This window comes from Antedon mediterranea, chromosome 4 (assembly GCF_964355755.1).
Source record: "Antedon mediterranea chromosome 4, ecAntMedi1.1, whole genome shotgun sequence".
In the NCBI taxonomy this organism is placed as follows: Eukaryota; Metazoa; Echinodermata; class Crinoidea; order Comatulida; family Antedonidae; genus Antedon; species Antedon mediterranea.
The window spans coordinates 19,913,928-19,941,697 of NC_092673.1; the positions used below are offsets into that span (position 1 = coordinate 19,913,928).

The 27,770-nt window shown below is 28.4% G+C and overlaps 1 protein-coding gene and 1 long non-coding RNA gene across 2 annotated transcripts; both read right to left on the reverse strand.

Annotated features, from left to right (window-relative positions):
• Positions 1-1,945: 1,945 nt before the first annotated feature.
• LOC140046826 (uncharacterized) lies at positions 1,946-6,919 on the reverse strand. The gene is made up of 8 exons (XR_011844860.1): positions 6,796-6,919; positions 5,579-5,627; positions 4,639-4,670; positions 4,402-4,433; positions 4,057-4,088; positions 3,712-3,743; positions 3,349-3,388; positions 1,946-2,627 (listed from the first exon to the last, which is right to left on the reverse strand). It is a non-coding gene; the product is annotated as an uncharacterized lncRNA (long non-coding RNA).
• A 12,661-nt stretch (positions 6,920-19,580) lies between these two features.
• On the reverse strand, positions 19,581-23,685 carry LOC140046825 (uncharacterized). Its single transcript, XM_072091553.1, has 5 exons — positions 22,834-23,685; positions 21,799-21,936; positions 20,627-20,827; positions 20,156-20,214; positions 19,581-19,753 (listed from the first exon to the last, which is right to left on the reverse strand). Exons 1-5 carry the CDS (start codon positions 23,083-23,085, stop codon positions 19,609-19,611), a joined length of 795 nt encoding a protein of 264 aa, XP_071947654.1. The 5' UTR covers positions 23,086-23,685; the 3' UTR covers positions 19,581-19,608.
• Between the last annotated feature and the right edge of the window lie 4,085 nt (positions 23,686-27,770).

Here is a 27,770-nt window from a genome sequence, read left to right on the forward strand (position 1 = left end):
CTTTCGGCAGTTCAGAAATCATTAAAAGGTCCTCGTGCATAGTGGAATCTTTCTGAATGTAACGGTACAACTCGTTTCCAAGAGTCAATATTGTATCAAGGTCTTTGGTGTAAAATTCATTTCCATTCCTCTTTGTAGAATAAAGAATAGCTACAAGACTATTTGCAACACACTGTTTACCACTTGCAAAGCCAAATCTATAATTCCCTTGATTAAAATTACCCTGTGCTACAGTTATATTTTCATTACTATTATATACTTGTAATTCATTTATTGATTGTGTTTTCTGCCTTTTTCGTGTATTTTTTTGTTTTGGTACATCATCGATTATCAATTCTTCCGAAAAATTATTTTTTGTTAAAACTTCAATATCCACATCGATTGTATGTTGGTCACATTTAGGTTTAGTATGGGACCTAATTTTTTCAGTCACTGCTTTTTTGCATCCGTCATCAATTATCAATACTTCATTTTCCTCAAATTCACAACTTGCACATGTTTGATTTTTATGATCTGTACCATTACTATCAATTATTCTACTTCTGTCATTCATTTTGCTATTATTTTGTGCTTTCGCATCGTCAGTCGCTGTGTTGTCGTTTTCTACAGTACATTCTATTTTAAAATCCTCGTCAGTTTTCGTTTCAGAATTGTCATTATTACCCATGTTCTTTATATCTTTCATAGTATCGCAATCATTCTTTAAATTCACATTACCTTGTGCTTTTTTGTTATCAATCTTCTTAGTTTTGACAAAACGACCCTTGTTATTTCGTAAACGTTTCGAACCACCACCTGATTGTTGTTGTATTCCGTGCGTTACTTTTGTATTTTTCAAATCATCACACATAGGCCTACCACTGTCGTCAATTATTGTTTGTGAATTTCCCAATATATTCGTTTTACCATTTTCTTTGTTGTATTCTCTGTAAGTAGTTGTATTCATATTCCATTCCATTTTGTTATTATTTTGTCTTTCATAGAAATCTTTTACACCTTTGCCAATATATTTTACACCTGGTTCTATACTTATACCATTTATAACGCGCTTTCTCCTTTTCTTATTTCCTCTATTTTTACATCTTTTTTTTCTGTTGTCGGTTCTTTTCTTTGATCTTACTCTGATCCAATCACTACCAAGTAAATCTTCACTTCCTGTTTGTTGACATTTTAATATTGCATTATTACAACGTTTTTCTTTATTTTTCGTTAATTCTGGAAAGTCTGAAGTGACAGATTCATCAGGTTCTAGAATCGTATATCTATTGAAATGACAGGGAATACCTATTTCGCCAAACATGTTATCAACAAAATTATTATTCCCACACATTGAACAAATCCAAATTACCCGGGAATTACATAGTTTGTCTTCAAAAACATCTCTTACACATTTCACATGAAAATATTGACTACAACAGTCACATGTTATGCAATTGTCGTCTACTTTCACTTCAATATTACAGAAATCGCATGTATCATCAAACTCTGAAGTGACCTCTGTACCATAAGATAATATGTTTATGATATCATCAATTATTCCTTTAAATTCAGTTGTATCTTTCATAAATTCACAATTGACATTACCTGTATCATCATTTCTGTCGTCTTTGACATTCTCAGTTGAACAGCATTCATCAAGTAGGTCCAAGATGTCATTAACAACTATTTTAAATTCTGCTGTCTTATCCATAACTCCATTATTAACATTACCAGTTGTATTGACAAAAATCTGCTTTTTACTTGTAACTTCTTTATTCACATTCTTACACAAATAAAATATCATTGTAAAGATAATCAACAAAAAGATACCAACTACTGCTATGAATTCCATATCCATTATTCAAAATTTGTATAAGAAACAAGTTTCTTCAAATTAATAAACTTTTTTTACAAATTAAATTAAAATGTATTCTGCAATTCCAAAGAATATTACAATTAGGTTCTTTTTATCAATTCAAACTTCAAAAAAGAAATCCTTGCTACAACAAATTAAATTATTAAAAATTACAAAAACAATTCAACTTTATATTGTCTTTTGTTTCTATGACTTTTAACTTTTGTCCCAATTTCTTTTCTCTTTGTCAATATTTTTTTTTGTCTGCTTTTTTTCAATAATTCGATTATACAATTTCACTGAATACAAAAATATAGCTTCTATTTAATATTGGCTTGATGAAATACTTAATATTAATTTAAACTTCTCTGTAATACTTGGTTATGCTAAATAGTTTAAGATTGTAATTTTTATTCTTTTTACAATTCTACTTAATAACAGATTCAAATAAAAGTGATCTTTAAATCTTCTTTAATTAATTCTTTTTTAATAAGCTTCTGTTTTATTCTTCGAACTTTCTGCAAAAAAGGTTTTGAAATAAACTTCGGTTTATCTTCAAGGTTTCAGTGAATGTTTGCAAAAATGGTCTTGAAATAAACTTCGGTTTATCTTCAAGGTTTTACAAGATGTTTTACAAAATGGTTACAGATAATTGTGCATAATGGTTACAGATAATTGAACATAGATTTTCAAATTCGGTAACCCCTCGTAGATTCTCTCTTCGGAGAGAAGGATCTTTTTCTAAAGACCCAGATCTCTTCTGAGATCCAGTGGGTTTATACAAGACAGTCACCTACAATAAAAGAAAAAAAAAAGAGTTAGTTATTGATTTTAAGATACACTGTACTAAGAATTCCAGTCAAAGAATCATATATTGAATCAGTAAATAAATCAGTGTATTTACAAATAGCTAAATAATATTATACACATCCCCCTTGTGGAATGTAACATGATCTATTGAGCCTAGCAAACCAAATTAGGACCAACTCACTACTAAATTCAGGATAGACCCATTTTATAAATTGTAAGTATATGCCACCACATTTATGTTAAAAAGGATGATTGTCCTAAATTTTTAAGTAAATTGTGATAATATATTTATGACTTTGGTTTATACAATATAACTAAATCACTATAGAAGATATTGTGACCAAAAAATATGTCAAAAATTCATTATATGGAATATGTCGGAAACAAATTATTTCACCTTCACAATTTTTCAACTTCCTGCGAAATCAACTTGTATTTGTTTTGCTTTTAATCAAATACTTGTATAAAATGATAATTCACATACATTTTTATATTGTAATATTCAATAAAGTCCTAGTATAAACATATAATCTGAAAATAGGTTTAATTATTCAATGTTCTAATATAATAGAATTTTATACACAAAAATATTTGGTCACCCAGTATTGTAAATTTACAGACAACACATGTTTATCAATTAAGGGAGGGCATCAAGTAAGGAAAATATGTTTTTTCCGTTTTACAGATGATTTTCTAATACTCACAGCTGTAACTGACACTGTATATTTTCTGTACAACTACAATCTAAAAAAAAAAAAGGAAAATCATTAATAATGGCAATAAACAACATTAACACTTTTTCCAAATCAACAACCTTCTTAATCTTAATCAATGTCTGAAAAATTAGGAAATTTCCTTAAAATGACTTTAGGTATGGGCCGGTTGATTGGGGTCTACATGTTGTCTCAATACTAATTTCATTTAATATTTTATTTACAAACAATAAAATTAGAATAGAATTATGTAAATGTTTCATAATAGAAAATGCCTACAAAATAAAAGGCAACAGTTCACAAAGTAAGGAAAATATGTTTTCTCCGTTTAACAGATAATCTACTAATACTCACAGCTGTAGCTGACACCGTATATTTTCTACAATCTAAAAAAAAACAAGAAAAAACATTATTAACGACAATAAACAACATTAACACTTTTTCCAAATCAACATGCTTCTTAATCAATGTCTGAAAAATTAAGAAATTTCATCAAAATGACTTTGGGTATGAGACAACTGATTAGGGCCTACAGTACATGTTGTCTCAATGCTAATTTCATTTAATATATTACAAACCATAAAATTTAAATTATGTAAATGTTTCATAATAGAAAATTCCTACAAAATAACAAGCAATGGTTCACAAAGTAAAGAAAATATGTTTTATCTGTTTAACAGATAATCTACTAATACTCACAGCTGTAGCTGACACTGTATATGTTCTACAATCTATAAAAAAAACAAGGAAAAACATTAATAATTGGCAATAAACAACATTAACACTTTTTCCAAATCAACATGCTTCTTAATCAATGTCTGAAAAATTAAAAAATTTCCTCAAAATAACTTTGGGTATGAGACGGCTGGTTAGGACCTACATGTAGTCTCAATGCTAATTTCATTTAATATCTTATTCACAAACCATAAAATCTGAATTATGTAAATGTTTCATAATAGGAAATGCCTACAAAATAACAGGCAACAGTTCACCAAGTAAGGAAAATATGTTTTCTCCGTTAACAGATACTCTACTAATACTCACACAGCTGTAGCTGACACTATATTTTCTACAATCTAAAAAAAACAAGAAAAAACATTATTAATGGTAATAAACAACATTAACACTTTTTTCAAATCAACATGCTTCTTAATCAATGTCTGAAAAATTAAGAAATTTCCTCAAAATGACTTTGGGTATGAAATGACTGATTAGGGCAGGCAACAGTTCACAAAGTAAAGAAAATATATTTTCTCCGTTTAATAATTTACTAATACTCACAGCTGTAGCTGAAACTGTATATTTTCTACAATCTAAAAAAAACAAGGAAAAACATTGATAATGGCAATAAACAACATTAACATTTTTTCATGAGTGTGTATGTAAAACTATAATTTTTAATACTTTGGAAAATATTATAATTGTCAAGAAGGTGCTTGGTTCTTAAATTTAAAAATAAATGATGTTGTTTTTCGGTAACATTTAACAATATATTAATAAATGTTGGTTCCTCTCTAATATTTCTATGTTGATTAATTCAATTTTTTAAAACTATATACTATATATTTTGATTATTGATTTTAAAGCATATTGAAATAACTTTTACTGTAACAATGCTGGTTTAGCTTACTGTAATAACACTGGTCACAAACTGACATGTCAGTCTGTGATCAACCCGGTAACAACCAGACACTTTTTATATCATATAAAAATGTAAAATAAGGTTTTAAAAAAAAGTAACCTTATCAGTGTATGTTAAGCTATAATTTTTAATAGTTTGGAAAATATTATAATTGTCTAGAAGGTACAAGGTTCTTAAATTTAAAAAAAAAATGTTTTTTGGTAACAACCTGACAAAATTATTAATAATTATGTGGGCCCCTCCTTAATATTTCTATGTTGATTAATTCAATCAAAATCTCAAACAATATATTTAGTTCTTTAATTCTAAAAAGAAATGACATGTATAAATTAGGATGTAGTTGTCTGTTATAGGATTTAAGTAAACCTCATATTGTTTTATTTTTTAAGTTATCTAAATATCATTATTTTAAATGGAAATATGTCTGTATATATCTCATAATTTTTTTTAACCACTTAAATATCCTGAAAGTATATAACATTAGCTTTAGTTTGATATCAAACATGTTAAGACTGCTAAAAGTTGAAAATTTTCAAAATCCAAAAAAAAAAATCGTGGAATTGCCCTATTAATACTCACAGCTGTAGCTGAAACTGTAAATCTTCTGTTAATAAAAAACAAATACAATCTAAACAATACAAGGAAAAACATTGATAATGGCATGGAGGTATAAAATGGTAATAAACAACATTAACACTTTTTCCAAATCAACAAGCTTCTTAATCTTAATCAATGTCTGAAAAATTAGGAAATTTCCTTAAAATGACTTTGGTTATGAGCCAGCTAATTGGGGCCTACATTTTGTCTCAATGGTAATTTCATTTAACGCCATTGCTAAAGATACGGTACCGTATCCATGCTTTTAAAAACTAAAGATACAGTAATTATAGAGGGCGCTTCCGTTTGCTAAAAGTACGGTAAAATTGCATTCCTAAAACTTGTACCTAAATATAAAACTCGTTCCTAAATATTAAACTCCTTCCTAAATATTAAAAACCTAACCCTCTTAATAATCTCTCTTAAATTAAAAACTAAAAAAAAAAATTAAAAAAAAGGACGTCAAGAAGAGTATCGAACCTCCAACCCCTTAAGCCAAAGCCTCATCACATGCCCGCTAGGCTACACAGCTGACTTGCAGAAAACCAATGCAATAACCTATTTGATTAACATCCATATTACATAGCGCCCTCTATAATTACCGTACCTTTAGTTTTTAAAAGTATGGATACGGTACGGTATCTTTAGACATAACGTTCATTTAATAGTTTGATCACAAACAATAAAATCTGAATTATGTAAATTGTTCATGCCTACAAAATAACAGGCAACACTTCACTCCCAATCATGAGACCATAAATCATCTCTACAAATTATTTATTTTATGTTCACTATTTACGATATTCTAGAGATTATGAAGTACTGTAGAAACAATAATGTTATTACTATACTTGTATCTCTTCCAACAACTACAAGACAAACATATATAATGACATAAGACAGGTGAAGAAGTGAACTGAATTGACCTACACTACTAAGGGCCTACTAGTACTACTATAGACTAGCCTAAACCCAGGCCATTATAAGCCAGATGCAAAATGGAACTAGGCTAGCGCCATTATATGCCTCTACTACAGTACTGTACAACTAAACCTAGGCTAGGTCTAGACCTTCCTGAAGAAGAGGTAATCCGGGACACGGCTAGGCCTACGCCATTTCATTTTGATGGCGAACACAAAAACAATTAAATATTAGTTTATTACAAATCAACAATCCAAATTAAGCAAAATATATCTTACCTATTTCTTACTATTATATTTAACACAATTGTGTTTAAACTTTTTGTAATATAGGCTATATGTTCGTTTTAGCACATAAAATTGCGAAGCAATATCGGGAGCAATACTAGGCTATAATATTACAAATCCAACATGGAGGTGTAACCACGTTGTTCTTCACTAATATGGCACGCAATCGTCGCCAAAACTAACACAATGCTGTAGACCGAGACACAATTCACCACACTTTCACCATAAAAGTTTTAATTTATATCGTGCGCTAAATTTCTATTGAAAACAAAATTAATGTTCCACAGAAATCAATTTTCCTTCACATGTTAAACATTTTTAAATTTTCATTACCTCATTATAAAAAAAATTAGAATAACATGAGTTGCTTAATTTTATCTATACAGTATATTTTAATCTGTTTAGATCTAATCGGAATGAAAAGTTACCCACATGATTAAAATTTAATATGGAAGTTGTTGAATTGTAGATATGAATTCATGTTGTCTATCTGGTATCATGACGTCATCAAGTGATATATGGAGGTGGTACGTAGGCCTACCAAAATATATAATAATCACAAGCGAATAATCCGCGGTTTTCGCTGTACCAGTAATATTGTCCACAGAGCATATTATGGCTCTGATTGTCCATCCGATAGGGCGCCACCATAGATCAAGGTTGTGTTTTCATGAAAAAAAAAATGTTATCAAATTCATGCTAACAACATATTAAATTCTATTTTTGATTTTATGCAAATCATTTAATAAAAAATATATATTGCATTGTTGTTTTGACAACTCTTAACAACTACAATGCTGATTTTGCCATCCCATAAGGACTAACAACTTACATAAAATGCAATAAAATATAAAAAAACGACTAAAACAATTAAATCATATCATGACATTTAATACTTGTCTTGTAGCAAACAGTACATTAATTATTCATCATAATTAGCAGTAAATTACACCGATTATAAATACAACATTATTAGGCCTATATTTATATTGTTTATTTAACTCAACAAACAACAACAAATTAAACTGATTTTAAAATATCTTAATTAGCAGCAAATTACACTGATTATAATACCAAATTTACGTACATTATATATTTTCATATTTACCAACACACTGATAATACAAAATTAAATATTACACTTTACATAATGTATTATTACAATTAGCAAAAAAATTCACCAATTATACATTACAAAATCATTAAATTGACATTAACAATTTATCTCAATTAGCCTACCAATAAAAAAAACATTTTTTTAAATTTATATAAATTATTTATCTTCATTACCAATAAATGACACTAATTATAAATATAAAATTAAGGCTACATTAAATATTTATTAGCCACAAATTACACTGATTATAAATATAAAAACATTTAACTCATTTAGCAATTTACACTGACTTTAAGTACAAAATCATTAAATTTACATTAATTATTTATTTTAACTAACACCAAATTAAACTAAATACAAAATTAAATAATATCAATATGTTGAAGAGTGGTCTAGGTTAGTATTAGGCATTATTAGCTAAAGTTTAATTTTAGGCCTAGTTGTCGGGCGTAAGTCTTTTTCACACACGTTCCAGAATTCTCTCGCAGTTTTTTTTCTTTGCGGCATGTTATTTGATCGGCATATCAGTTACCTTTTATTCACCGCTAGTTATTGAACTTGTCCTGGCAATCGCTGTTCACTTTATTTGCAAGAGAGGTACACGTTTTGATTTCCTAGACAATGGAATGTCAAAAATGTCTTTGGCACGCCGCTCAGAGAAAAGGCTGTGCGTTGGTTCTGAAACCACGTGCTATAGGAGAGGAATCGCCACAAGGCCGAATCCTCTCAGGGAGGGATTTTCTATCTCTCCGATCTACCGGGGTGAGACAAATATGATTTTAACTCTGCTATGTTTGAAACACATGTTAAATCGATTGTAATCAATTTGTAAATTACACACGCTCGAAATATCAACAAGCATGGCAGTCAATTGATGAGTGTCGCTTATTGTTTATTGAAAGTTGAAGACTGTCGTTCAGATTTTTAAAATATCACACATACAGATGCACAACTTTTGAACAGTTCGGCACTTTTGTAAAAGTAAAATTGTAAAAGTAAAATTTGACACAATGAATATGTAACAATCGTTACATAAAAATAAACAACGTGATTAGTATATACACGAATCTGTTTAGATACCCTAGGCCTATTATAAAAATATAAACAATTGATTATTTAGGCCTATAATATAACATAATAGAGGATATGCCTCGCACCTTTTTGAAATTGTAAACTATGCCTCGCACTTTTGGAAATGATAAAATAATGCCTCGCATACCACGCACTTTGTCAACACTCCAAAAAAAAAAGCATCTGCCCCTTTTATCAAACACTATTAAAGAACTTGATATTGAACCATTAACTCCTTGTTTATTATTATACCCAACCGGTTTTCTCAGCAAAACTTCCAATTGTTAGCTTATCGGGTCGTTAAAAGGTTTTACAATAGAACTGCAACGTAACTAAAGTTACACAAGCCTATTGACGCGCCCCTCGATGTGCTGATTTTGCAAAACTTTTGTAACATAATGACCACAACTAACGGCTTACATAAAATTAAAAAAAACGACTAAAACAAATAAATCATATCATAATCACATTTAATAGGTATCTTGTAGCAAACAGCACATTAATTATTTATCTTAATTAGCAGCAAATTACACCGATTATAAATACAACATTATTAGGCCTATATTTATATTATTTATTTAACTCAACAAACAACAAATTAAACTAATTTTAAAATATCTTAATTAACAGCAAATTACACTGATTGTAAATATAACATAAGTATATTTATATTATTCATTTAACTCATTTACCAACAATTTACACTAATTTAAATCATTTTTAATTAGCAACAAAGTACAAAGATTAATAATACAAACTTTACATCTTAATTAGCAGCAAATTACAGTGATTATACAAAATGATTACACTTTACATTATCTATTGTAATTTTTAAAAAAATCACCGATTATAAATACAAAATCATTAAATTTAGATTAATAATTTATCTCAATTAGCAAAATTATTATATTTATATTTTTCATTTAACTCATTTACCAACAAATTACACTGATTTTAAATTATCTTAATTAACAACAAAGTACAAAAATTATAATACAAAATTCACATTGTTTATCTTAATTAGCAGCAAATTACACCAATAAAAATACGAAAATATTAAATTTACATTAACTCATTTACCAACAAATTACAGTGATAATACACATTATTACACTTTACATTCTATATTGTAATTAGCAAAAAAATTCACCAATTATAAATACAAAATCATTAAATTTACATTAATAATTTAACTGAATTACCAATAAATTACACTAATTATAAATGTTTAAAAATATTCAAATTTACATTAATTATTAATCTTAATTAGCAATAAATGACACTGATTATAAATATAAAAATATTAAATTTACATTAATCATTTAACAACAAATTACATCAATTTTTTTTTTTACTAATTTACTCGAACTGATTGTTAATTAAAAATTGGAGAGGAAAGACATTTCAGTGTTGACATTTTTAAAATACAGTGTTTATTTAAACTTTTTCATCATGAAATTTCCAATTTGTGGGCTAGTTGTATGGTTTATAACATATTGTTTTTTAAACATTGAAATTGATAAACTTATAATCAAAAATTCAATGAAAGTCAATGTAAAGTCAAGGTGTTGTCGAAAGGATGTCGAAATTACGGTAGTCGAAAAATTTGAACGGAGGGAGTCTTCTAAGGGGCGGAGATTCTTCGGTGTTGGTTCAGTAATGAAATATAATGATATCAAAGTAAAACATTGCTATATAAATGAGACAGAAGGTGTACTAGCAAAACGATTATTCATGTTAGAGATCGGAAGAAAAGTTATGATAACCGAAGTTAAACCAAATCTTGATAATAATTCATCGAGGTTCAAAGACAAATCTAAGTTATACAATTAATGTATATTTTGTGTTAATATAATTGCTTATTTAATTTACAAAAGTGCCATTTATTTGTTATTAGGCCTATGTCTATGTTGATAAAATAGAATCTGTGCATCACTTTTTTAAACATTTAAATAGTCTAAAAATTTGAAACAGAGGGAGTCTTCCAAGGGGGGGGGGGGGGGAATTCCTTCGGTGTTGGTTCAGTGTTCGAATGTGGTGATACCGAATTAAGGAAGTGCTATATAAATGATACAGAAAGTGTAGGAACAGAAAGGTTATTCATGTTAGAAGTAGGAACAAAGGTTATGATAACCGAAGTGAAACCAATCCTTGATAATAATTCGTTAAGGTTGACAGACAAATCTAAGGTATGCAATTAATGTATATTTTTTGTTAATATAATTGCTTATTTAATTTACAAAAGTGCCATTTATTTGTTATTAGGACTATGTCTATGTTGATAAAATAGAATCTGTGCATCACTTTTTTAAACATTTAAATAGATGAAATTATAATCTAAAAATTTGAAACAGAGGGAGTCTTCCAAGGGGGGGGGGGGGGGGAAATTCCTTCGGTGTTGGTTCAGTGTTCGAATGTGGTGATACCGAAGTAAGGAATTGCTATAAAAATGATACCAAAAGTGTAGTAGCAGAACGATTATTCATGTTAGAAGTGGGAAGAAAAGTTATGATAACCAAAGTTAAACCAAGTCTTGATAATAATTCATTGAGGTTGACAAATCTAATGTATGCAATTAATGTATATTTTTTGTTATTATAATTGTTTATTTAATATACAAAAGTACCATTTATTTGTTATTAGGCCTACGTCTATGTCGATATAAAACATTCACCAGATGTATATATTCAATTATAAACTATTATTTATTAATATAATTAATTATATAATTAAAGGAAACCCAAATATATATAATATAGCATCAGTTTTACCATCACATGTTACGATTTCAAGAAACAAAAAAATGTATTTATTGCCTTGTATGACATAGTGATGTATCGACATAGTTATGTGGGAAGAAGCAGCCTCCAGAGTGTCGGCTGCTATGACTAACAATAATTTACACTGATTTTAAATTATCTTAATTAACAACAAAGTACAAAGATTATAACACAAAATATACATTATTTATCTTAATTAGCAGCAAATTACACTGATTATAAATACACAATTATTAAATTTACATTAATTAACTCATTTATCAACAAATTACACTGATAATACACCATTATTATTACACTTTACATAATGTATTACAATTAGCAATAAAATTCACCAATTATAAATACAAAATCATTAAATTGACATTAATAATTTATCTCAATTACAAATAAATTAAACTAATTATCAAAAAAAAAAAAATATTCAAATGTACATTTTTATCTTAATTAGCAGCAAATTACACTGACTATAAATATTAAAATATTAAATTTACATTAATCATTTACCTCATTTAGAAACAAATTACATCATTTAAAAAAAAATTAATTTACTGAAATTGATTACTTAAAAATTTGCAGGGAGCGACATTTCAGACTTCATATTTTTAAAATCCAATGTTTATTAAACTTTATAGGTTAGTTGGTTTATAATAATATTGTTTTTTAAACATTTAAATTGATAAAGTTATAATTAACAAATTTGAACGGAGGGAAAATCTCGAAGGAGCGGAGATATTTAGTGTTGGTTCAGTAATTTAAAGTAATAATACCAAAGTAAAAAATTGCTATATAAATGAGACAGAAGGTGTAGTACCCGTGTAGTAGCAAAACGCTTATTCATGTTAGAAGTGGGAAGGAAGGTTATGATAACCGAAGTTAAACCGAGCCTTGATAATAATTCGTAGAGGTTGACAAACAAATCTAAGGTATGCAATTAATGTATACCCTATGAAACACCAAAATATAAAAAAGGTGTTTACATTAGGCATTAGCCTACTTAATTGTATCGACGTAGTTATGTGTGGGGGGGGGGGGGGAAGCAGCCTTGGGTGTGTCTGGTGCTATGACAAATCAAATTAACAATATCAGCACTTATAATGGAAAAAAAGGAGTTAAGAACTACCCTTCAACAGTGTTGGAGGTATCTATTTCCTTTATTACTTTTTTAAAATATTAATTAGCATTGTATATTTTGTAAATAAGATTATCATATATGTCTATTAAATAACCAATGTTAATTCAGTATATTAATAAATAATGAAAGTAAATTTAATGATTTTACGTACAAAATCATTAAATTTACTTTTCAACAAATATATAAAATAAAAATGCATTAAAACAAACTTGCAAATAATTGTTACCTTACAAAAATTGAATATCGGTAATACACCCAAAACTATTGGCAGAATAATTCACACGACATGGCAAATTAACATTGAAATCAAAGTGTAGATCTTCTGATATGTGTAATACAGCATCATTTTCCATTAACATGTCAACAGGATACCTGCAATCAAAACAATCATTATAATAATCAAAATAGATATAAAACATAAAATTTTAAAGATGCATTGTCCCCCAAATACATGAAAAATTATTTTAAAAAAAAAAGGTTATTATCATCAGACTCTAGTTTTAATGAAGTAATCACTTCCATAAAAAATAAAAGAAACAAAAATTTCCACATCTTAACCAAAAGCAACCATTTTGATTATTTTTGCCTTAAATTGCCTATACACATTTCACTGACTTTTAGTCTTCTATTATAGTTGCTATTTTGGCGCTCCATAAAAACGTCAATATGCAAAAATTGACAAACCGTGTGCGAGAAACACGTCGTATTTAAAATTCATCAATTTAAAGGATTTATTTGTTACTTTTTCTATAACTCCACATCGTAAAAGCATATATGAGGTTTAATTCAAAGGTGTGGTATTCAGGATAAAGTTCCTTAACAAATTTGGAGTCGAAATAAAGTTCAGGTACGAAACGAAACTAGCGCCGTTCATAACTGTGCTATAAGCCTAGGCCTAGCTTAAATAAAGAGAAAATGTTACCTTCATTAATGTCCCATTCTCGTTTTCTTCGGGCTTCCCCTGGCTGTTGACATTGACACCGTCGGTAATCTGACAAAATTACGAACAACTTCCATATTGACATTAAAATCAGCAATATTTGTAAAAACCTATTAACACAAAAGAAAAATAATCATTAAAACAAAATATGTATATAGGCCTAGACCTACCACACAGGTTGGTCATTTCTTACTTTACTTAATGAAAAAACATCAGAAAATGTTATTTATTAAAAAAAAATCATACGACTCAGAGTTTACAATTATACTGAGATCACAATATGGGCATAACCATTATTATAATTCAATTCTAATTTTATCAATTTAAATTTTATTTTAATGTTATATAGCCTATATAGGCCTCTAGGCCTACCAATGGCCTACAACTAGCTAGTCTACAAATTGCAAATTTCATGATGACAAAGTTTAAATAAACACCGGATATTACAAATGTCAAGACTGAAATGTCCTTCCCCTCAAATTTTTAATTATTAAATAACTGAGTAAATTAATTTTTAAAAAAACCAATTAACTACTCCCTATTCCTTTAATTTAACGTCTGTTTATTATTCAATTATTTATATCAACTGGTTTCTAAATCTTATTAAATGACATTGTATTAAACTATTATAATTGTTAACATGGATAAGTATATTTTTAGGTACCGTCTTAACTTTTTAACTGATTTTGTTTTATATTAACATATAGGCATAGGCCTAGACGTGGCCTAGGACCTAATAAATAACAAATAAATGGCACTTTTGTAAATTAAATAAACAAATATAGGCCTAGGTAGGCCTATAATAACAAAAAATATACATTAATAATAATTGCATACCTTAGATGTGTCAACCAATTATTATCAAGACTTGATTTAACTTCGGTTCATAACTTTTCTTTCAACTTCTAACATGAATAATCGTTCTGCAACTAGGCCTACACCTTCGGTCTCATTTATATACCAATACTTTACTTGGTATCGCCACATTCGAACACTGAACCAACACCGAAGATCTCCGCTCCTTCTTGGAAGATTCCCTCCGTTCAAATTTTTCGACTAGTGTATATACAATTTACGTATTTTCGACATCCCTCTCTCCACAATCATGATACATACACCTTGGCTTTACATTGACTTTCTTTCCAACTAACTACCTAACTAGCTACGTGTACTACTATACCTCAACTTTTGCGCATGACATTTTTTAACCAATCAAATGATCAATATAACAATAAAGTGCGCATGTTCAGTCATTACCAAAAACAGCAGTAACTAAATGTCCAATCACAACGTAAAATATATCCGAAATATTACCCGATATGGTGACTAGCAATGAAAAAAAAAACTATGCTAGGTTGCAGCACAAAATAATTTAAGATTTAAATTGCTATCTTTATATTACATTTTGATGATGCCTTCAAGTTAAAAATTTGATTAAAAAAGGGTGTTTTGTAATTTGCAAAAAAAAATGCAGATTATAAATAAAAAATCATTAAATTGACATTAATAATTTATTTAAATTATCAATAAATTACACTAATTATAAATACAAAAAATTATTCAAATTTACATTGTTTATCTTCATTACCAATAAATTACACTAATTATAATACCAAATTTAATTATTTATTAGCAGCAAATTACACTGATTATAAATTTACAAACATTAACTTTACATTAATCAATTAACCCATACTTCATTATCAATAAACTACACTAATTATACATATAACATTTAGGCTGCATGAAATATTTATTAGCAACAAATTAAACTGATTATAAATATAAAAACATTAACTTTACATTAACCATTTAACCTATTTAGCAACAAATTACACTGAGTTTAATTTATTTTACATTTTATTTAGCCTTAAACAATATCAAAACAACCACATATTTTTTTCTTTTTAATTTATTTTTAACATGTCAAATGCAGTTTTAATGATGCACTCTTTGCATTCCATATCTGTCCGTTTGTTCGTGTCGACATATTCAGTATCAAATGGCGATATTTATGTATTTTTTCAATCAATTGCTTGCTTCCAAGTATTATATAAGGTATGGTTTAAAGATCTTTGGCTATGTTCGGCCTCGGAATGTTATACCACACTTAGGCCTAGGCTAGCCTGTAGGGGTCGTCGGTTTTGTGTTATGGGTCGTCCGTTTCGAGGTCGTTCACCGGGGTCGTCAAATTCTCTCGCAATTTTTTTTATTTACGGCATTTTATTTGATCGGCATATCAGTTACCTTTTATTCACCGCCAATTAGTGAACTTGTCCTGGCCATCACTGTTCACTTAATTTGCGAGAAAAGTACACGTGTTGATTTCCTACATAATGGAATGTCAACAATGTCTTTGGCACGTCGCTCAGAGAGAAGTTTGTGCGTTGCTGCTGAGTGTCACACTATAACAATTATTGTTTATCGAAAGTTGAAAACTGTTGTTCAGATTTTTAAAATATGGCGCACACGGATGCACAAATTTTGAAAAGTTTGGGCAGTTTTGTAAAAAAATAAAATTTGACACAATTTATGACTTGAATAAAAAAACAATCGTTACATAAAAATAAACAAAATGTGTTATACTTAGTTGTAAGTGAATACAACAATTGTCAATTATTAATAATGTATCCTTTATTAAAATACATAAAAAAAAAACAATGGCCAATTAATTAATAATAATTCGTTAAATACTAAAGACAGCTGATGTACTAAGCAGCGGTAACTCTGCACCAGTTTGTTTGCGGTACCCCGATTTCAAAATCTTTTTCGTCCCTGTCATCTGCAAACAAAATATCGATCACCTCATCAACTGTGTCATCATCATTAGCAGCCATAAATTATGAATCAGTAGAAGTTTTTTAAAGCAAATAAAAAATGATTTTGAAGTAACAAACAATCAGATTATTCGATAATTTCAAGGATAATCATTCTCGGTGAACGAAGTTAGCTAAAATCTCATTTGAATGAGGTCATTCTACATGTCGGCTTTTCTCGCCATTGGTGGCTGGATGACGTTTTCCATTGTCGGCTTTTTTCGACATTGGTAAGATTAATATTGAACCTTTAGCTATTTGTTTATTATACCCACCTGGTTTTACACTATCACAGCAAAACTTGCAATATTTAGCTTATCGAGTAGTTAAAAGGTTTTACCATAAAACTGCAACTAAAGTTACACAATGTGCTGATTTTGCAAAACTCTTGTAACCTCCTATGACCACAATGCTGAATAGCCATTTTCCTCATAACTGTGTAAGAACTAACGGCTAACATAAATGGAATAAAATCAAAAAATGACTAAAACAATTAAAATCATATCACAATGGCATTTAATAGTTATCTTGTGGCAAACATTACATTCATTTTTTATCTTAATTAGCAGCAAATTACACCGATTATAATACAAAATTATTATATTTACATTTATTTATTCATTTAACTCATTTAGGCCTACCAATAATTTAGAATAATTTAAATTATCTCAATTAACAACAAAGTACAAAGAATAAAAAAAAGTACATTATTTATCTTAATTAGCAGTAAATTACACTGATTATTAATACAAAATTATCAAATTTACATTAATAATTTAACTCATTTACCAACTAAAAATTACACTGATTAAATACAAAATTTACATTATTTATCTTAATCATCAGCAAATTACACTGATTATACAACATGATTACAATTTATATTATCTATTGTAATTAGCAAAACGAAAAAAAATTATTATTATAAATACAAAATCATTAAATTTAAATCAATAATTTATCTGAATTACCAATAAATTACACAAATTATAAATAAAAAAATTATTCAAATTTACATTATTTATTTATCTTAATTAGCAATAAATTACACTAATTATATACAAAATTTACAATAAATATTTATTAGCAACAAATTACACCAATTATAAATACAAGATTATTAAATTTACTGATTTTAAATTATCTTAATTAAAAACAAAGTACAAAGATTATAATACAAAATTTAAATTGTTTATCTAAATTAGCAACAAATTACACTGATTATAAATACAAAATTATTAAATTTATGCTGATTTCCGTGTAACGACAACACGATGTCAAACAAAAACAGGTAATTTCAGGGGATGTTATAATGCATAATTTCTGTTTTTTACCAAATTGTGTGGTTGTTTTGGTAATATTTAAGGCTAAATAAAATGTAAGCAAAATTAAAGAGATAACAGGTAAGACCACCTTTTAACATATTGATATTATTTTGTATTTATAATCAGTTTAGTTTTGGTGCTACTTTAAATAAATAATTATTGTAAATTTTATGATTTTCTACTCAAAATCAGTGACTTGTTGCTAAATGAGTTAAAAAATTAATGTCAATTTAATGTTTTTATGTTTATAATCAGTGTAATTTACTGCTAATATAATATTTCATGCAACCTAAATGTTGTATTTATAATTAGTGTAATTTATTGATAATGAAGATAAATAATTAATATAAATTTGAATTCTTTTATTTATAATTAAATAAATTTATATAATACAAAATTAATATATTTATATTATTCATTTAACTCATTTACATCATGATTTTAAATTATTTTAATTAACAACAAAATAAAAAAAATTATAATACAAAATTTACATTTATCTTAATTAGCAGCAAATTACACTGATTATAAATACACAATTATTAAATTTACATTAATTAACTCATTTACCAACAAATTACACTGATAATACACAATTATTACACTTTACATTATGTATTGTAATTAGCAAAAAAATCATTCAAATTTATAAATACAAAATCATTAAATTGACATTAATAATTTATCTCAATTACAAATAAATTACACTAATTATCAAAAAAAAAAATTCAAATGCACATTTATATTTATCTTAATCAGCAGCAAATTACACTGACGATAAATATAAAAATATTTAGAAACAAATTACATCATTTAAAAAAAAAAATTTACTCAAATTTAATACTTAAAAATTTGAGGGGAAAGACATTTCAACCTTCACATTTTTAAAATCCAGCGTTTATTAAACTTTATAGGTTAGTTGGTTTATAACATATTGTTTTTAAAACATTTAAATTGATAAAATTATAATTAACAAATTTGAACGGAGGGAATCTTCAAAGAAGCGGAGATATTCAGTGTTGGTTCAGTAATTTAAAGTAATAATACCAAAGTAAAAAATTGCTTTATAAATGACACAGAAGGTGTAGTAGCAAAACAATTATTCATGTTATATGTTGGAAGTAAGGTTATGATAACCAAACTTAAACCAACTCTTGATAATAATTTGTTAAGGTTGACAAACAAATCTAAGGTATGCAATTAATGTATTACTGTATGAAACACCAAAATATAAAAAAAGTGTTGACATTAGGCATTAGCCTACTTAATTGTATCGACGTAGTTATGTGGAGGGGAAGCAGCCTTGGGTCTATCGGGTGCTATGACAAATCAAATTAACAATATCAGCACTTATAATGGAAGAAAAAGAGTTAAGAACTACCCTTCAACAGTGTTGGAGGTATGTATTTCCTTTATTACTTTTTTAAAATATTAATTAGCATTGTATATTTTGTACATAAGATTATCATATATGTCTATTAAATAATCAATGTTAATTCAGTATATTAATAAATAATGAAAGTAAATTTAATGATTTTAAGTACAAAATCATTAAATTTACTTTTCAACAAATATATAAAATAAAAACGCATTAAAACAAACTTGCAAACAACTGTTACCTTACAAAAATTGAATATCGGTAATACACCCAAAACTATTAGCAGAATAATTCACACGACATGGCAAATTAATATTGAAATCAAAGTGTAGATCTTCTGGTATGTATAATACAGAATCATTGTCCATGTACATGTCTACAGGATACCTGCAATCAAAACAATCATTTCAATAATCAAAATACATATAAAATATAATATTTTAAAGATGCATTGTCCCCCAAATACAAATTCTTTGAAAAAAAAATATTAACATTAGACTTTAAATAACCCATTTTGTAGTTTTAATAAAAGTAATCACTTTCATAAAAAAGAGAAGAAACAAAATCTTCACATCTTAACCAAAAGCAACCATTTTGACTATTTTTGCCTTAAATTACAGTATTTTTAGGTAAATAACTTTTTTCTCTAATTTCATTAAACTATTATTTCACATTAAAATGGCATATTGAAAACAATTTTTTTAGGACAAATTATTTTTTTTAAGTCAATTATATCACAATCACCAAATTTAATATAAACAAATTAAACATTGCAAAAAAAGTACATACCCATCATTTTCATCTCCTACAGCCACAATTACACCATCAACTGAATTAACTCCACCAGCCTACATCACAAAAAAAACAAATGAAATATATTGAACATTAGTTATGATTTAATACACATATAAAATAACCTTATCTACAACATATACACAGTTAATTGATATTTATCTCTCACCAAAATAACCTAAATATAAAACAATATACAAATATTATGTTTTTTGATACCTTTTTTGAGTTGAGACAATACTATAACACATTGCTTTCAAACAAGCTATAAATAATTTCTAACAAAATATTCAATGTTTATTAGAAAATGTTTCAATATGACTTCCCAAGCTATTGATAGATATTGGCACTCTATAATACTTTCTATACATTTATTCAATATGATATCAATGTTGTTTTCATTTTAAAACAAAACCACTGTTGCATAGGCCTATTCATTTACCAAAAAGTAATAAAAAAAATGCATACCTCCAACACTGTTGATGGAGTACTTCTCAACTCTTTGTCTTCCATTACTAGTGCTGATAGGGTTAGTTCTTGATTTTTCATATCACTCGATACATTTGAGGCAGTCTCCCCCCACAAAACTACGTCGATACAATTATCTGGGCCACTGCCTAATGTCAACAATCTTCTTTTATATCTTGGTGTTTCATAAAGTTCACCAACCTAAACCAACAAAAAAACAACAAAGGCATGTGATGTTAAAACTGGTGCTATATTATATATTTTTGGGTTTCTTTTAATCTAGTAATTGATTATTAAAACTATATTACCAAATTAACAATTTTCAAATTATAATAGGCCTACACTAATAGTCTAATAGTTTATAATTGAATATATACTACTGGTGAAAATCTATTACTTCAATAAGATAAACAAAAAATGTTTATTTATCATAATCCATCATATTGCATAGTAAAACTGATTAATGAGTATCTAAATAAAACAATCCAATATGATAATAATATAACTTCATTCATCCTCAAGTCTAAACAAAGTACCAAATTTATAACTGTTCATAACGCCACTAGTTCCGTTTAGCACCTGTTTTTATTTAGACTTCCTTTCGACTTCAAACTTGTTAAGTAACTTATTTTAAATACCACACCTTACAATTGGGGCTCAAAGTACTTGTATGAAGAAGAATCACATAAAAAGTAACAAATAAATTCTTTAAATGATTTTACAGACGTGTAAATTTTGAATTTTGTATACACAAACTTCAGTACGTTTTCAGAAGTAACATGTTACAATATTTTTATTGAAAAAAAAAATGGAAATTAAAACGTGTATTTCATAAATAGATGCATAAAAAGTAGACGCATTCCACTCAGTTTTGAATCTCTATTATAGTTTCTCTTTTGGCGCTCCATATAAACATCAATTAGCGAAATTTACAAACCATGTGCAAAAAACAGGTCAGGAAATCCCTCAATTTAAAGGATTTATTTGTTACTTTTTCTGTAATTCATCGTAAAAGTAATTATGATGTCTAATTCTAAGGTGTGGTATTCAGAATAAAGTTCCTTAACAAATTTGGAGTCGAAATAAAAGCAAGGTACGAAACGTAACTAGCTCATAATTTCATAACTGTGCTATAAGCCTATGCCCTAGATTAAATCAAGAGAAAATGTTACCTTCATTACTGTTCCATTCAAAGATAACCTCGTTTTCTTCGGGCTTCCCCTAGCTGCTGACATTGACACCGTCGGTGGTCTGATAAAATTACTAACAACTTCCATATTGATATCAAAATCAGCAATGTTTGTCAAAACCTTAAAATCACAAAAGAAAAATTATGATTAAAATAATATTCTAGTGCTGTTCCGCCGTACCACGCCGAGAATGTTAAAGAGTCGTTATCCAATCGAGTTCGAACAATACCATGAAAGCTCCAGTGGTCTAATGGTTAGGACATCTGCATATCAAGCAGGCGGTCCGAGTTCGAGTCTCGGTTGGGGCGACTTTTTCTCATTCTCACAGATTTCCTCATCTTTATCGTTTCAAATTAATTAATTAAATTTCAGTATATCACCGGACGGTTTAGAATTAATGTTCTTTGCCTATTGTGTTTATATATACAAGTACAAATTGAAGTAAGAAATTACGAAACTGTAAACCACAGTTTCGTAATTTCTTACTTCAATTTGTACTTGAACAGAAAATGGTATTTATTAAAAAGAAATCATACAACTAAGAATTTACAATTAACTTATTCTGGCAATATGGCATACGCTAGACCGAACACCCAGAAAATTATGCTTAATTGTAATTTTATCAATGTAAATGTTATTTTAATGTTATAAACAATAGCCTAGCCTACAAATTGCAAATTTCATGACAAAATTTAAATAAACAATCAATGAGTAAATTAATTGAAAATAAACAATTTCTCCTCCCTATTCTGTTAATAACGTCTGTTTATTATTTATTATTCAATTGTTATCAACTGGTTTCTAAATTAAAATGACATTGTTTTATAATTGTTATAATGGATCATAAGTATATATAAGTACCGTTTTAGTTTTTTAAGAACAATAGTGACCCACGGATTCTATTTTATATCAACATAGATATAGACCTAGGGCTTAATAACAAATAAATGACACTTTTATAAATTAAATAAACAATTATAATAATATTAATTTACAAAAAATACGTTAATTACATACCTTAGATTTGTCTGTCAACCTCAACGAATTATTATCAAGGCTTGGTTTCACTTCGGTTATCATAACCTTTGTTCCTACTTCTAACATGAATAACCTTTCTGCTCCTACACTTTCTGTATCATTTATATAGCAATTCCTTACTTCGGTATCACCACATTCCAACACTGAACCAACACCGAAGAATCTCCGCCCCTTGGAAGATTCTCTCCGTTCAAATTTTTCCACAATGTAAATCTTCCGTAATTTCGACATCCTTTCCCAACACCTTGACTTTACATTGACTTTCCAACTAACTACTTTACTCTATCTTAACTTTTATACAAGAGCGTCATTGATGGAAATTTTGAACCAATCAAATGCTCAATATAAAAATAAAATGCGCATGTTCAGTCATTACCAAATAACTATATACCCAATCACAACGTAAAATATATCACATTTACCACCGTGTAATTTTTTTTTTCCAGGACGAACGTGGGCAATTTACATAAATGGGCGTGGCTTAACCCCCAACTACTCTTCCGCATGCGCGTATAGTCTACTTTCAGCAGACAGAGTATGCATGCATGATACATGATGATGACCAGAAGAGAAAAAAAAACTATGCTAGGTGGCAGCACAAAAGACTAGATTTAAATTACTATCTTTATATTACGTTTTGATGATTCCTTCAAGTTAAAAATTGAATTAAAAAATAGGTCTCGTAATTTAATCTTTGCTACACTGTATATAACATATTCAGAATATTCCTTAAATACAATTATTATCTGTTTTATGACACAAAATACGTACAATTATGGCCACTCGAATATAAAATATAGGATTTTTGTCTCTTTCCTCGTAGCTCGTCACATTTAATATAGCGCATCTCCAATTATTTGTATTTCATTTCCCCCTCCATTTCTTTATATTGTCTAGGTCAATCAATTATCTTTCGCATGATTCACCATTTTAAAATTTGTTATGACGTCATCATGTGCAAAAGCGTCAATAACTTTGGTCACTTATTTTCACCTATTCTGAACTTTACGTAGTACGTATACAGTATATAGTGTATACCGTATACACTTTGACGTGACGGAAAATAGAGAGCGCGCTAACATTTTTTCAATGGCATAATCGTTTTTCTGCGCGCAATATTCTAACGTATGACGTGCACGTGGCTTTTGCGCTGCGGATAACCTAACTCGTCCGTAGTGACGAGTTCAAATCTAGTTGGTTATCCGCACTTTGGCGGATAACCCCTTGTTATTGTCAGGATCTTTTTTTTTTTTTTCTTTTTGGTTATCCGCACTTGGCGGATAACCTCTTGTTATTGTCACGATCTTTTTTTTTTTTTTTTTTTTTTTTCTTTCTTATTCTTCTTTCTTTCCCAGAATTTTGTTGCGCGTGTATCTCTAAATGTTATCAACATAACATTTTATAACTTTATCAGAAGATTGACCTCTATCTGAATATGTCGTAATAAGGTTTTTGGTCTCGTCCGAGTTGCGCAGCGTAAGTTACGCGCGATTTTGTGAATTTCGCATATTTACCATAGATCGAAAACCAAAAAACAATTTAAATTGAAACTTGGCAAAACTGTAATTAATATCCTGCGCTAACTTTCTATGGATTAAAAATGGCGGTTTTCACAGAAAATTACGTGCGCACGCGCGTTTAAAATTTCAAGATGCGAAAAATCAATTTCTAATCAACTTTCTACGCGTTTCAGGTCATTTTGAGCATTTCAAAAATTCCCACACACGCGCAATTTTTTTACGCGCGCGTGCGCACGTAGCGCAAAAACATATTTGTTTTGGTTGATTTTTGTTTTTTCAGCCTTTTCTAGTAAATTTACCAATTTTCAATCAATTTCGACTTAAAATCACGTCATACGAGCACGTAGAATTGAATAATTTGCGCGCGTTTTTGATGAAAAAGTTCAAAAATTTGTGAAAATTATGCCTTTTTTTAAACAGTCATAGATTGTAAACTACGTGGTGAACTTTTTTAAAATTACATATTCTTGAAGTAGATGAGTTGTAAATATCGAATCATGCATCGATATTGCTAACCGAACATTATGATGTCATCGTATGGCCACTCGAATATAAAATATAGGATTTTTTTCTCTTTCGTCATAGCTCATCACATTTAATAGAGCGCATCTCAACCTTTCCGTATTCCATTTCCCCCTAATTTTTTATATTGTCTAGGTCAATCAATGACCTTTCGCATGATTTACAATTTGTAAAATGTTTATGACGGCATCATGTGCAAAAGCGTCAATAACTTTGGTCACTTATTTTCACCTATTCTGCACTGTATGTAGTACGTATACAGTATATATTGTATACTGTATATTCTTAGACGTGACACAAAATAGAGAGCTGACTATAATTTTTTTCAATTGCATAATCGTTTTTCTGTGTGCAATATTCTAACGTATGATGTGCACGTGGCGTTTGCGCTGCGGTAAACCTGAATCAAATTTGTTAATTGTTTTCTTTTTTTTTTCTATTCTTCTTTCTTTCAACGAATTTTGTTCACAGCGTATCTCTACTTCTGGTCAACATAAGATTGTATAACTTTGTCATAAGATTGACCTGTAGCTTTAGATGTGCAATGATGTTAGAGTCGCGCAGCGTAAGTTACGCGTGATTCTATGGAATTTTATGGTTGCTCATAAATTTTTAAGACAAAGTTATTTTTCAATGAAACATTACGAAAGTTTATTTCATAATATTGTGCAACTTTTGAAATGATAAAAATGGCGTGCTACGCAAAAAATTTTGCGAGTACGAGTGAATTTTTAAAATGCGCAAAATTTATTTCTATTTAATTTGCGTACATTTTAGATCATTTTGAGCTTTTCAAAATTGTCTAAATTGTTTGCGTTTTGTGCACGCACTTGTGCACACAGCTCGTACAAAGCGTAGAAAATGTGTTTTGCAATTGATTTTGTTCATATGCCTACGTTTTATAGTAGATTTCATTCATTTTCATGAATTTTTATTGCAAATTAACGATGCACGTGCATGTTAAAGTTTAGAAATCGTGTGCTAAAGAATGGGTAATATAATACAAATTTGTGCAAAAATATTCCTATTTTTATTCAGTTATAGCTCCTCAGGATGGCAGGTTACCCCATCTATTTGTTATGTATTATGAAAGCTAATGAGTTGTAGATATCAATTAATGTACAATTTGTACCTAAAGGATGTTCTGACGTCACCATATGGCCACTAAAATTTTGAAAATAGATTTTTTTCTCTTTTGTATTAGTTAATCCCATTTAACAGAGCGCATCTCACTAATGCGTTTCTATGTTCTTTACAAATCAATTTTCTTCCACACATTAGTTAACAAAGTGACCCACGTGATTAAAACTTATGGAAATGGTTGAATTGTGGTTTCATGACGTCATCATATGGCCAGTTAAATTTAAATAGTCATATTTTTAACTCTTTCCTAAAACTTAATCGTGTTTAAAATAGAGCGCATCTCAGCTTAACGATCCCAAAATTCTTCAAATTTGTATTGACGTGTAATTATTTAGATAATTAAATTATATAACATATACAGTGTATTCTGTAATATGCTGTCAGCACTGTAAATATATTTATGTCACTCATAGGATGGCATAATAATTGCCAGCGTGCCCAAAATTCTTCAACTTCTAAGAATGTAATTATTACATAATTGTTCTCTAAAATTGTTACTTTTATGTTTTATGTTGATGACGTCATTTAAATTGGAATAAGAATATGGGTCTCGTAATTTTTTTATGCTTCACTGTATCTAAATATAGACGTATGACACAAAATAGACACAATTCATTAAAATCGTTTTTAAAAGACCGCGCCTCTCACTTTTACCTGCCTGAATTTCCTCAAAATGTCAACATTTTGTTGCTCATAAAAATGTTCCTGTCGGATGCTGCAAGGTCATGCTATGGGGTCATGCTATAAGGTCATCCTATGGCTAGTAATTGGAAAGGTAATTGGAAAGGTAGGATATTTGTTTGTTGTTGGCATAGTTCATCACTTCAACATATTACGCATCTCAGTTGTACGTGCCAAATTTAATTATATTATTTATATTATATTATTTAATTATGTTATCGTTGAGATGAATTATTTTCCGAAAATGGACATACTTTTATGTTTCATTTTGATGACATCAAACATTGTTTTTCCCGTAATTTTAGGTCACACCATAATATAAAACAGTACAACCAGTTACATGTGTGAATAATAATAATACCATTTCTTGTCTCCTCTGCTCTGTGATTTGATCTAATGGATTACTGAAATTTATCTCAGTTACCAGTGGAACTTGCTCCAATAGATATAACATTTCTGATAAAACTAATATTATCACACCATAACTGTTAAAGATAATCTTTTATTTCAAACAAATTGAAGAAAACACACAAATCTGTATAAAATGTATACCGGTATTTATATAAGCTTTCATTGGTTATTGCAAATGATACAAAATTTTCAACATTATAGTAGGCTGTTTATACTATACAGTAGTTCATCAACCTTTTGGTGATCAGTAATTTTACTTAGTACATTATTTACATGGTAATTTGTTAGTTGAGGATTCATTAAACGCATATTTATTGATCTATTTATAGAAGATTATTATTTTTTAACAATCATCAATATGATTAATAATTTAATCATTTGCCGAGTTTAGACAATAATTGTTATGAAAGAATGACTGCATTAGTGGATGCCTAAAACTCCGGTTCCCATTATAATTGAAGAGATGAAACCATTCCATTGAACACCTAAAAACCAAAACAAAATAAATTAATTATTCTTGCAAATGAGTAGATTACTGTATTAGTAATTCATGTGGACCTGTATTGATAGAAAAAAAAATGAAATTATGTATAGAATGAAGTATTGGTAATCGTATAAAATAAAACGTATTTTCTTCTT